The sequence below is a fragment of the Mus caroli genome, chromosome 7, assembly GCF_900094665.2.
Source record: "Mus caroli chromosome 7, CAROLI_EIJ_v1.1, whole genome shotgun sequence".
Taxonomy (NCBI): Eukaryota; Metazoa; Chordata; class Mammalia; order Rodentia; family Muridae; genus Mus; species Mus caroli.
The window spans coordinates 111708732-111722798 of NC_034576.1; the positions used below are offsets into that span (position 1 = coordinate 111708732).

General features: G+C 45.0%; 1 protein-coding gene across 2 annotated transcripts in view; it reads right to left on the reverse strand.

The window, feature by feature from the left end:
* Window positions 1-14067, reverse strand: part of Trim66 (tripartite motif containing 66) — a 66186-nt gene that overhangs the window by 45297 nt on the left and 6822 nt on the right. For both annotated transcript variants that reach the window (XM_021168448.2, XM_029480142.1), the window contains exon 2: window positions 11948-12242. In XM_021168448.2, the coding sequence (XP_021024107.1) occupies window positions 11948-12242 (295 nt within the window). The remainder of the gene's footprint in view (window positions 1-11947; window positions 12243-14067) is intronic.

A 14067-nucleotide genomic window follows, 5' to 3' on the forward strand; every position in this document is an offset into this window, starting at 1 on the left:
CTCACTTTGTAGACCAGGCTGGCCTCGAACTCAGAAATCCGCCTGCCTCTGCCTCCCGAGTGCTGGGATTAAAGGCGTGCGCCACCACGCCCGGCGAGGAATTTCTTAGAACACAGACAGAGCCATTGGATTCCATACTGACCATGGCTGCTTTTCTGCTACAGTGTCAGAGTTGAGCGACTGTGAAAGAAATTTTATGACTGGCAAAACCAAAACCACCATCTGTCCCTTTTCGATGAATAGAAGCTTACCCCTAGCTCACAACATCTGCTCCATCCTCCACACTGGGATACAATCCTGATTATGGGGTCTGCTTCTTGCTAAACCCACCAAGTGAGCTCTGGTTCACATAGGAGCCAAGCCTTCAAACATGAGTAAGATGTTACTGACATGGAAGGAAGACTTCACACACAGAGGGTTATAAGTATGAAAATGAGGGGCCTCTAGGACATGCAGAGGAATATAGGAAATGAGGCTACAAGCTTAATATGAGGGAAAACTAGGAAGAGCCTTGAAGGCCCAGAGCCTTCTATTCTGACCTGTAACCAACGCTGAGTCTCTGTTCTCTTTCTCCTTCTAGTTCTTTTCGTGGTCCTGGGATTGAGTCTGGGGCCTTGCGCATGCTAAGACTGTTCCTTTACTGGGCTAGATACCTAACTTTCTTTTCACTTTTCATTTTCCAACAGAGTTTCACCAGCCTTGAATTCCCCTTGTGATCCATTCAAGACTTTGAATCTTCAAGACTTTTTGCCTGGGTCTCCTGAGTAGCTAAGATTACAGGCCTGGGCCACTAGGCCCAGCTTCCATTTCAGAGTCTTTAAGTAGCCAATAGTATAGGCCTAGAGTTAGAAGGTGTGATCAAGTTCAAAGTAGAGGGTTTGGAAGCATAACTCCTAATATGGCAGGGTAAATAGCATTGCAGGAAAGAATAATGTAAGCCAGGACTACCCAGGAGCTAGGAGGCAAGGACAGCAGCTGATTTGAAGCAAGATCCACAGTCTGAGGCTGATGGCCAGGTGGCCGGCTGAGGGCAGAGGTGAATGTACCATGTGTCTGGCTCTTGGCCTTCACCACCTCACCCTCTGATGAAACACCTGGTGATGACGCCTGTTTTCTGTACCGAGAAAATATCCACAGAAGATGCAAATGCAGGCTGAGGCTGGGCTCACTCATTTGGTACAATCTCGCTGACCTCTCTCTGTCTCTTTTCACACAAAACTCTAGGACTTGACATAAAGGAGGGCTATGCAGATGCACTCCCTGCCAGGCCCCTGAACCCACTGACCGGGCTTTGAAAGGGGTTCCGTAGGGAGTTCAAGGCAGCACCCTGCTCTAGATCTGCAGCTCCTGCAGCCTGCAAGCCCAAACAAGCCCAGGGTTATCAGGTAAGGGAGCTGGATCTGACTCTCTGGCTCTGCAAATGACCAAGCATGTGAGCCTCAGCAGTTTTCCAGGCCCTTCCTGTTCTCCTGATGCCCCATCTGTGCAGTAGCCAGGTAGAGATGAACTCTTAGGGCTTTTCTTGATGTTTGGCCTCCATGGCACTTAGGCACAACTAGTCCCCAGTTCAATGGAAGATCCAGTGACAAGCAGTCCCTCCAAAAACTGCCTGTCCACCACCACTGCTACCTTGAACTTCCTCCGTCTGCAAATCTTTCCAGCCATGGTTTCTCAGGTGCAGCAAGCACATCCCCCCAAACACGACCTACCTCTTTCCAACCACCAGGGGAATTGCTCTCCCAGTAACAGGGACTATTCAGAGGTGCCAACGCTACTCCTAGGGCCCCAGAGAGCCAATTAAGGTGAGGAAGCTGTTCTTGAACTAAAAAGCCATCCTGCTGACAGGGCTCCAGAGCTCTAGCTTCTGCACCTGCTACACACCATGGCTCCATTCAAGTCAGCAGCCCACCCTCCACCTGGGAGACCTGGGTACTGTCTGCCTCAGACCCCATCCGTTTGGACATGCTGTTTAACACGCCTACTGGAAAAAGCAAGCAGCAGTCAGCTGCCTCCCAGGCTCCTGCAGCCAGTTCTGCTGTCTGCCATCCTCACCAAGGGCCATTAGAGCCCCTCCAGCTGAGCTGCTCATTAAGATTAGAGTCATTTCCCTCTCTGACTCTGAGGTTGTAGCATCTTGCATCACTCCCCTTTCTCTCTGTCCTCCCAAAGCCCCCAAGGCCTGCCCACCAAGGGACAGGGATTACTCCCCCTTTCAGCATTAGCAGCATACAAGGAATATGTTACCCTAAACTCGCTTCAGGAACTATGGGGCTAGCTGCAGTGGCTATCTGGAGTTCAAAGAGTTTATCAGGCTCAAACTTGAAAGCCAGAGAGGACCTGGGACTGCCCAGTCTATCAGTGCTAGAGTCTGAATGAGCTCCAGAGATGTGAGTTCCAGGCCAGGGACCTTCTTACATCTCATGCTGTCTTCGACTTTGAAAATCAGAAAAGTAAGATTCTAAACAGGTAACTTCTAAAATCTGGATATGAAAACCAGTCTCTCAGTCACAAATTACTTAGTTTCTTTGAACAGGAAAAAAAAAAAAAAGCAATGTTCCTTTTACTCATGTGGGGAAGGAATCGCCAGTTAGTTACCCTCCCTGGCCTAAAGCATTAACTAAAACCAGCAGAACCGACAGCATATCGAAGTTAGAGCTAGGACTTGGTAAATGTCAGCTGTGGCAATATTTCTGCAGAGCCAGCTGAGCTTACCCTAAGTGCTCAGTAGACAACTTTCCAGGCAGAGTTTGACCCTGGACTATTTTCAATGAGAGACTTAGAGGAAGCATGAAGGCTCTTCCACTCGGGACAGACTTATAGTCTAATAACTCATTGTAAGTTGAAAACATCATACATGAACCCAGGTGGTGGTGTGCACCTTTAATCTCAGCACTGGGGAAGCAGAGGGAATTCTCTGAGTTCGAGGCCAGCCTGGTCTACAGAGTGAGTTCCAGGATAGCCAGGAATACACAGAGAAACCCTGTCTCAAAAAGAAAAGGAAAGAAAGAAAGAAAGAAAGAAAGAAAGAAAGAAAGAAAGAAAGAAAGGGAGAGAGAGAGAGGAGAGAGAGAGAAAGGAAGGAAGGAAAGAAGGAAGGAAGGAAGGAAGGAAGGAAGGAAGGAAGGAAGGAAGAAAGGAAGAAAAAGGAAGAAAAGAAGAAGGAAAGGAGAGGAGAGGAGAGGAGAGGAGAGGAGAGGAGAGGAGAGGAGAGGAGAGGAAAGGAAGTAAACAACACAAAAGGAAATGGGAAAATTCATCCAGCTCTTTTAGCCTAGTGAACATCATAGCTTGGCTCAGCCAACCTCAAACAAGCTCGAGATACTGGCATGGACCATGAGTTGGGCAATCTCACCTAACACTAACACTGTTTTTATAAGTATTCAGTGTCTTGTGAAGATAAAGAGCTTTCTGACTCTGGGCTGGAGAGATGGCTCAGTGGTTAGGAGTGCTGACTACTCTTCCAAAGGCCCCGAGTTCAAATCCCAGCAACCACATGGTGGCTCACAACAATCTCTAATGAGATCTAACACCCTCTTCTGGAGTGTCTGAAGACAACTAAAATGTACTTACATATAATAAATAAATAAATCTTTAAAAAAAATAAAAAAGAGCTTTCTGACTCCCGGCATGGTCCACAATGTATGAGTAGATACCTTCCCAGTATCCAGTCTGTCTGCAGTCTACAGCACCAGTCACCACACCGCATAGCCTAGTCATTATGCACACATCAATTCCTGCCTTTACTCTGGTCTCAATTAGTTAGCCTTTATCCAGCAGTGAAGGAAGGTAGAGACAGGAGTATCAGAGGTCCAAGGTCATCCTTAGCTACATAGCTCAAGAGCAGCCTGAGTTGTCCCTCCCTGCCCCAACCTGTCTCAACAAAGAAAAATATACACTTCTTAGTCTGCAGGTGTTTTTAACTACCTTATAAAACGTTAGATTTAGAACAGGTAATGTAGGCACAAGAGCTCAGTATTGTATGTACGAGGGTGTTTGATGCTCTGTTCCTGCAGAAAGGAACAGGGTCAAAAGTGAAGAGAATGTGCCTTTGCAGGCTGGAGTCGCAGGAGGTCACGTTACTCAGGTAATGAGTGTTCATTTAAGTCCAGGGCCTATTGCACATTTTGCTGGCCATGGTGTAGCAGAAATCAGAACAATCCACTGGATGAGAACATGCCCACCAGATACAGGGCCCGAAGAAGTGTCACTAAAGGGCCAGAGTAGAATAACAGCTGAACAGACCCCAAAGTCCAGGCAAAGACCTTTTTTCATTCAACAAGATGATTCCTTGCTCTGCTCAGCAATGGGAGAAATACTCACTAAGATGGACTTGTCCCTGTACAATGTGACACCATCTGGCTGGAGGCAGAGACTCTGGGAACCTTATCCATGGCCTCTGTTCATCGCCCTACCATCCCACTAGCTGTTACCACAGTTTCCTTAAAAACAAACCTGGCAGAAGGGGATGAACCTCCTAGAGTGCTAGAGAGCCTGTAGGATAAAATGGCAGTGCTATGAGCTCTTCCCAAAGAACTGGACACCAAGGGCTGGAGAGATGGCTCAGTGGTTAAGAGCACTGACTGCTCTTCCAGAGGTCCTGAGTTCAAATCCCAACAACCACATGGTGGCTCACAACCACCTGTAATGGGGTCTGATGCTCTCCTCTGGTGTGTCTGAAGACAGCTACAGTGTTCCCACATACATTAAATAAATAAGTAAATAATTTTTTTTTTAAAAAAGGGGGGGCTGGAGATATGGCTCAGCAGGTAAGAGCACTGACTGCTCTTCCAAAGGTCTTGAGTTCAAATCCCAGCAACCACATGGTGGCTTACAACCATCCATAATGAGATATGATGCCCTCTTCTGGTGTGTCTGAAGACAGCTACAGTGTACTTACATATAAAAAATAAATAAATCTTTAAAAAAAAAAAGGGGGGGACCAGGAACCAAGCACAATTTCGCAAACCACGCAATTTCACAAACCAGGGGTTCAGGTTCAAATACGGCATTTCTTACAAGGATTACCAGAGAGGGGATGTCAGCCCTACCTTTCCCCCATCCAGATTGCTTGGATGACATTCTTTTAGTCCTTACAAGATATTTAGTGATCAACTTAACGCCCATCAGTCCCAAGCACACAGTAAGCCTCCCGATTTACTGCTCCCAAGCTCGAACATTAAGCAATCTGTTTACTGATTCATTTTCAATTAGGACAGCCGCTCCTTTTCATCTCTCTACTGCAAATGGCACAGGGCCTGGCACACAGCAGTCAGTGCACACCTGCGGAGGAGATCCATATAAACCAACCAACCAACAGTGCAGCACACAGTCTTAGTAACTCAAAGTAATAAAGAGAAAACGGATCCCATCCGTTACCCACAAATGCAAATATGGAAGGTAACAACGACCATATCATAAGAATATAAGATGCAGGCTGGAGAGATGACTTGGGGATTAAGAGCATTGGCTGCTCTTACAGAAGACCCAGGTTCAGTTCCCAACGCCCTCACTAGATGGCTCACAACTGCTTGTAATTCCACTCCCAGGACATCTGACACCCTCTTCTGACCCCTGCAGGCCCCTGAACACATGTAGAATACACACATATACTCAGGCATACAAGCATACACATAATTTCTAGTTATTTTTAAAATAATAAAGAAACCACATCTATAATCAATTGCCCTTCTATTTCTGAATCAAGTGTCCTTATAGCTATAGGCCTTTGCCCTCCATTTTAGTTTAGCTCAGCCTAGATATCAGCATTTAGTTTTATGTACATGTTCTCATTTAATTTTGATTCATCAGGGCCCTCTAGAGTCACAGAACATATGGACTGTCCTTCTCTATTGAGGGAATTTATTATGATGACTTATAGTCTGTAGTTCAACTAACTCAACAGTGGACCGCTGTGAATGGGAAGTCCAAGGATCTAGTAGTTGCTCAGTACCACAAGGCTAGTTGTTTCAGCTGGTCTTCTGTAGAAGTAGATTACAACAGATGTGCTGGCAAGTAAGTGTAAGCAGGTGAAGAGGGAATCTTCCTTCTTCTGATGTCCATATGTAGGTCTCCAGCAGAAGGTGTAGCCCAGATTAAAGGTGTGTGCCACCACGCCTGGATCTGGGACTTGTTTTATCCAAGGCTGACCTTGAACTCAGAGATCTCTCTGCTTTAGACTCTTGGGTTTAAGGCCTGTACTACCTTGCCTGGGTCTAAGCTTTTCATAGCCACTATGCCTCAAGATCTCTATGCTAAGATCCAGGTCTGAAACTTGTATCTTCCAGCCTCAAGATCTGGATCACAGGTGAGCCCTCCAATTCTGGATTGTAGTTCATTTCCAGATATAGTCAAGTTGACAACCAGGAATTGCCATTACAGTAACATTCACATGGGCTATTTTCTACTGTCATCATATAGGCAAAACCAACCAAACAAAAAACTTCAAGCACAGAGAACCCCTCATTCAAGAAATGTCTCTCTACAACAGTGGAGACCATTACAGAAAACCACAACCCATGAAAATGCAGTGAACACATGACTGTGTGGTACCCAGCCCCAGCTGATACACCTACAACTCACTCCTGCACCTAAGGCTCAGGAACCATAGCAGAAAAGAAGGTGGAAAGATTGTAAGAGGCAGAGGAACAGGAAGCTTGCTGGGAGATTTCATCGCCTAAAAATTGTCAGAGAAGCTACACCCAGGAAACCTCACCAATGCCACACCTAAACAAGGCCTGAACAAAGACTACACTAACAGACCCCAACCCTAGAAAAAGAACTACAGGCAACCAAAGGGTGCTAAGAGCAGGAGAAACAGTCTCCCCCAGGGATGAAATCCCCAATATTATTCAATAGTGCAATGGTCAACCTTGAAAATATATACATATAAGTAACATATGGACTAGTCAGGTTATATTTATATGTTTAGGAATTATAGATAGAAAGAAATAGGAAAGAACAATAATTAAAGAAATTAATGACTAATTACATTATATTTCTATATTTAGGAATTAGAGATAGATGATAGATACACAGATAGAGAGACAGATAGGCAGATGGACAGACAGGTAGCAAGATAGCAATAATTAAAACGAGGCCATGGATTTGAGAAGAAGCAAATAAAGTAGGCAGGAGTGGTTGGAGGGGAGAAATTATGTAATTCTATTTTAATTTCAAAAAATTTTAAAAATACTTAAGAACATTAAGGCTGAGAGATGACTCAGTAGTTGAGAGCACTGGCTGCTCTTCCAGAGAACCTGGGTTCAATTCTCACATGGCAGCTCACAACTATCTGTAACTCCAGTTCCAGGGGATCCGACACCCTTACATAGACTACATGCAGGTAAAACACTGCATGATGCACATAAAATAAAAATAAACAAATAATTTTAAAAAGGAAAAGAAATGAAATCCAGAATTAAGAAGAATAAATGAAGACAGAGGAGGAGGGAGGGGAGGAGGGAGAGGAGGAGGAGGAGGGTAAAAAGAAATGGAGTATGTTTCCCAAGTCATACAATCAGTAAGAGGCAGGCAGATCCAGATGGGCATTCAGAGACCCACACATATGCTGATGTTAACTCTTACAGTTTGATTCTCCACAGCACTTAGAATAATTAGGAAAACAACATTATGATTGTAATAATTGTTGTTAATTTGAATTAATGTGCTAATTTTATAATTTCTGGGTTTTTTTTTAAATCAGGGTCACACTTTGTAACTACGACTGGCTTGGAGCTCCCTATGTAGCCCAGGCTGTCCTCAAACTCCCAAAGATCCACCTGTTTCTGCCTCCAAAGTGCTGGGATGAAAGGCATGTACCATTGTTCCTGGCCAATGTTCTAATTTTAATTTTAAAAAGTCATTGAGACAAAAAAAAATAATAATGTTATTGAGACATGTCAGTTCACACTGAAAACCTTAAATAAAATCAAAGACCCAAGAAATAAAACTCTAAAATTCTTAGAAGAAAAATAAAAAGCTCTATCATATTGGATATGGTAATGATTTCTTGGAAATGAAAAAAAAAAGGCACAAGCAGCAAAAGATAGTAAGTCATATTTCATCATAACCAAAAACTGTGCCTCAGTCCCACTTGGGAAGAAGAAGAAAGCAATCACAGCGGGGGAGGGGTGTGAGGAGGGGGGATCTAGGTAGGAGAAGAGACAGGGAGGGGAAAAGGGGAACATGATCAGGTACTGTGGAGGTTGGTGGGGGGAACAGGACTGAAGCCCTGAGGGCCAGCAAAAAGAATGGAAACAGGCAACCTCAGGAGGTAGGAGGTGGGGGGGACCCTCTAGAATGTATCAGAGACCTGGGAGGTGAGAGACTGTCAGGTTTCAGAGGGTGGGACCTTAGATGAAATGCCCTACAATGGGGAGAGGGAACTTTTAGAGTCCACCTCCAGTAGAAAGACAGGACATAGAGTGGAGGGATGGATGCCATCATCCCACAGTCACATCCCTGACCCAGATTGTTCCTGTCTAAAAGAATCACAGAGACAAAATAGAAAAGAGCATGAGAAAAAGGAGGCCCAGTGACAGGCCCAAAGTGGGATCCAGCTCAAGGGGAGGCCCCATGGCCTGACACTATTACAGATGCTATGGTGTGCTTACAAACAGGAGCCTAGCATGGCTGCCCTCCGAGAGGCCCAGCAAGCAGCTGAAGGGACCCAACCAATGGAAGGAAGCCGGGGACCCCTGTGGTTGAATTGGCGAAAAGTTGTAAGAAGCTGAAGCGACCCATAGGAAGACCAGCAATCTCAATTAACCTATACCTCCAAGATCTCTCAGACACTGAGCTACCAACCAGACAGCATACACCAGCTGATCTGAGGCCCCTGACAGACTGCCTGGTCTGGCCACAGTGAGAGAAGATGCACCTAACCCTCAAGAGACTTGAGACCCCAGGGAGTGGGGAGGCCTAGGGGTGTGGATCTTCTTGGAGACCAGATGGGGAAGGAGGGACAGGGGCAAGTAGCAGATGAGGAACAGTCAGAGGGCTAACTGGTAGAGGGATAATGACTGGACTGTAAAGAAAGATTGAAGAATAAAACAAACAAACAAAACAAAAACAAAAAACTGGTGCATCAGCAAGATGAAAAGCAACCTACAGGATGGAAGGAAATATTTGCAAACTGTGTACTTGAGAAGGGACTGATCACCAGACTGCATACTGAACTGTGGTACTCAATGGCAGAAAGACCCAGTTAACAAAGGCAAGCCTGTCACACTGCATCCATTAAACAGCAACTTCCTGTGCCCGTTGTCCTTCTGGGAATCACCATTCTATTTTCTGTCACCATGAATCTGGCTCGAGGTGCCACCTTCAACAGCCCCTGGCCTTGCGAGGAGTTCTTTATATATAGCCTAGGTAGTAACACACTTTCCAGGATCACCCTCTACACATTTACTGTATTTCCAGAATTGTTTAAGTGAGGACATCTTCAACTCCTTCCATTTGCAACCTCTTTTTTCTGAGAAACCTTATGTAACCCCAGATATGTGAGGGTACAAAGTGGGCATATAAATCAAACATTTACTGGTAATTAATTATAAAGGAAATAATTTTAAAACAATTCTTTGGCATACATATAATTTTACCATTTATTACACATGAAAGCAAGTATTAAAGATGCACACGAGCACCCACATAAAATGCTGAGCATGGCAGTACACACCTGTAACCCTTGCTTTGGGGATGGAGACAGGAGGGTCCCTGGGGCTTGCTGGTCAGCCAGTCTAGCTAATCAGTAGCTCCAGGTTCACTGAGAGAAGACCCTCTCCCAAAAAACTAAGGTGGAGAGAAAAGAAGAAATATATCAATCTTTTGCCTCTACACAAGTTCACACACAAGAACTGGCACACACACACACACACACACACACACACACATTTCCATTCACACAAACAATACATACACTAAGATGGGTGTGGCCGCGCACGCCTTTAATCCCAGCACTTGGGAGGCAGAGGCTGGCAGATTTCTGAGTTCCAGGCCAGCCTGGTCTACAAAGTGAGTTCTAGGACAGCCAGGGCTATACAGAGAAACCCTGTCTCGAAAAAAACAAAATAAGGGGCTGGCGAGATGGCTCAGTGGTTAAGAGTGCCGACTGCTCTTCTGAAGGTCCCAAGTTCAAATCCCAGCAACCACATGGCTCACAACCATCCGTAACAAAATCTGATGCCCTCTTCTGGAGTGTCTGAAGACAGCTACAGTGTACTTATATATAATAAACAAATAAATCTTTAAACAAAACAAAACAAAACAAAAAAAACCAAAACAACAATACATACACTATGTATATGTATGTATTTATGTATGTATATACTTATGTATGTTTATACAAACATACAAAGTGGTTTGTTTTTGAGACATCATCTCACCATATAACTCTGGCTGTCCTAGAAACTTCCTATGTAGACCAGGCTGGCCTCAAATTCACAGAGATCTACCTATGCCTCCCAAGTGGTAGGATTAATAGCATGTACCTGATATGATGTTTGTAATGTTTAATGAACAAAGTCTAATTTCAAAATCCATATGTTGGTTTTTAAAATGAAAGTACACAGCCAGGCGTGGTAGCACTCTCTTATAATCCCAACATTTGGGAATCTGGGGCCAGAGGATAACCATGAGTTTGAGACTATCCTGACCTCCATATTAAATTCCAGGCCAGCATTGCCACAACACTATAAACTGTGTGTCCAACAGGAATGAAAATATTCTGAGTAGTCTTGTGCCAGACTACTGAAAGAGTGAACCCTCAGAAACTATAATTTCCTTAGGAATTTCCAGCTTCAAGAGAAAATGACTGAAGTCTTGGGGTACCCAGGGGGAATTGTCTATTGGAGGAGATATTGCAGAAGAAACAAGAGCTGAGACCATGATGGACAGAAGCCTACATCTTGACCAGACTGCTTAGTTCTGTATATCCCTGGCCTTGCATTTAAACCTTAAGCTCCTGTCAGGACCCAGAAGATAGACTTAGAAGATGGCTGGATCTCTACCCCTCTTCCCAATGAGGCCACAGTGAATAAATCTCCCTTTCTGCTCTTCGGTATTAATTGGGAGTATGGGAGATAGGTGAACAAGCCTGACTTTTGGGGGCCCAGGTCTAACCCTAGGTCTAACAGCGTAAGACTCTGACTCGAAAAAAGGAAAAATTAAAAATATACCCTATTTCCTCTGTACTCTAAACTCACAGCAGACTAAAAGAGATTGCCTTCTTGCCACAGGTTCAGAGAATCAAAATCCAGACTTAAAGTTCACTTTTAGCCCAGATAACTCAAATAATACCTCAATTTATGCTACAAATTGTTTTGGATACACTGTAGAAAACAAACTAAACAGTAAAGATGAAGGACGATGCCCGAGCCGGCCCGCTCCTGTTTTGACTCCCACTGTACACTTCCACACTGCCTTAGCCTCAGGCCCCTGCCAGGAACACTGAAAGGAGGGGACCTGCTTCTGGTCCCTGGGGACTTCACAGCTTTCAGTGCGACTGTTTCCTAGGAAACCTGACAGTCAGGAGTAAGGTACTAGCTCCCCCCTGCCGGGCAGCAATTTCAACAGTTCAGCACGGTTCCTGTTCAAACTCTGTCCCTGACCAGCACTGGGAGGCCAGCTTTTCTCTCTGCCCCGAAGGCTGTGGACTCCAGGCCACACCCTCTCAATCTTTGGATGGAGGCAGTCAAATCCTGAACCGAAATCTTCAAAGACTTCTTAGTCTGCCACTGACTTGAGGAAACCCCAGAGATGAAAGGTCTCCAGCTCACAAACCCCAGAGGGTTTGCTGTGTCTCTTAGATCCCCTAGAGATGCTTTCAGCAATGAATACCCCTTGGGCATTTAGATTCTGATTCTCTCTTTACCTGCAAGCTTGGTTCTTATGAAACAGGTAGAGGCCTAACCTGTAGACTGAGGCGAGCCATGAGGCTTTTTATACTTACCACCTGGGTAAGCCCTGGTAGCATGCCCTAGCTCCTGCATGAAGCCCTGGAAGCAATCCTTACAGAGCAGATGTTGGCACGGTAAAAGCTGGGAGCCCTCAGCTCGTAGGTCCCGTCCACACATAGAGCAGGTCTGTGCCAGAGCCTCCACGCGTTCATCTGTAGAGCAGTGTGGCTGACTTGGAATGCTCAGGCCCAGGCCTGGGCTCATGTTTGCACCTGAGTCTGGGGCTTCAGCTTTTCCGCTGACATCTCCTGGGATGAGGCATCGTGTAGCGCGAGCAAGCTCCTCTCCCTGCAAGTGAGGCACAAAGCAGAAGGACTTCACTTATTCTTTGGGATGGGAGCAGTTCTTGAACAGGTAAGGAGAGCCTCCGAGGTCCAAGTCATGACCCGCAGTCTCAACCCTGTACCCGAGCTCAGAGAGAGTCCAGCATCTCCACTGCGACAACCAATCCTGGGGGTGTCTGCTAGGTTCTGTGTTTCTAAAGAAGCTTGATGGACTTCAGAGGTGCCCCAAACCACTTGCGCCTCTCCTTCCTGGTGAACAAGGTGATCCAAGTTCACTTTTGGAAAAGGGTTGAAAAATTATAAAGTGCCAAGTTTACATACCTAGATTAATCCTCACAAATTCCCCTTGGAGACAGAGATTATGGCACTTTTACAGATTAAATAAACCAGGAGGTACCAGCTGAGGAAGATGAGGCTCTCAGAAGCAGGATAATGCACCAAGATAAGATTCAAATTCAAACACAGATCAGCCTGATTCTAGACACCACAGTCGGAATTGCAGTCGAAATTGCTGGAATGTTCTCAGGCTCAGATCTTTTCGTGAGTTTGTTTGTTTGTTTGTTTGTTTGATTTTCCTCATGAGGTTTTTTTTGTTTGTTTGTGTTTTGGGTTTTGTTTTGTTTTTTTTGTTTTTGGTTTTTCGAGACAGGGTTTCTCTGTATAGCCCTGGCTGTCCTGGAACTCACTTTGTAGACCAGGCTGGCCTTGAACTCAGAAATCTGCCTGCCTCTGCCTCCCGAGTGCTGGGATTAAAGGCGTGCGCCACCACACCCAGCTTTTTCCATGAGTTCTAATAATCTTTTTAATGTTTTATTTTTAAATTGTGTGTGTTGGGTGTGGGGGAGTGTATTTACATGTGCACATAAGTGCAGTTGCTTGCAAAAGCCAGAAGAGGACAACAGCTGCCTGATGTGGGTACTGGGAACCAAACCCCAGGTCCTCTGTAAGAGCAACCTCTCCAGCCCCATTTTTTTTGTTTGTTTATTTTAGGGTTTTAAAAGTTTTATTGTATAAATCTATGTATATAGATGTTTTGTCTACATGTGTGTCTGTGCACCAGGTGTGTACCCGGTACCTATAGAGCCCAAAAGAGGGTGTCTAATTCCTGGGACTGAAGTTGCAAAGGGTTATGAGCTGCCATTGTGGGTGACAGGAAATGAACCCATGTCCTCTGGAAGAGCAGCCATTGATCTTAGCAATTGAGCCATTGCTCTGGCCCTCTAATAATTTGCTTAAATACTGCTTCTCTCAAACAGCGTTTTAAAGGCATAGCTATTCTATATCATTTACATGTTCACCTTAAGATTTTAGGGACAGTACTGAACCTGTGAGCTCGCTCACAGCAAACAGTATTACCTACCTGAGATTACTAAGGAGAAGGAAAGGCGTGACAACCATCCATCCATCCTTGCCACATGGAGCTTAAATGGCACTGTAGGACATTGATGTTCAAACAGCCACACACATGAGAAGCATGTTTAAATTGCAGTGGCAAATTCTGTTTGACAAAACCTTACCTGCATATGAAATTAATATTGCTATCTGGTTGCTTAGGTTTTGCAGGTTTTATCATGTTTGAATACTGGTTCTACGATCTTATGAGTTACGGCCAAAAGGAGCCTGTGTCTACTTTTATATTTGTATTTAATAACTATGCCATTCAGTCTGCCTGGGACTCTGCAATTATGCAAGTCTAGATCTTTAAGAACTAAGTCCACTAAGGAAAAACAGTGCTGAGGCTTGGGGAGGCCAGGCGTCTGGAGACCGGGAAGGTACCACCACGTAGATGGATGGATGTTGGGAGAGGTCTCTGCAAACCCTGGGCCCCA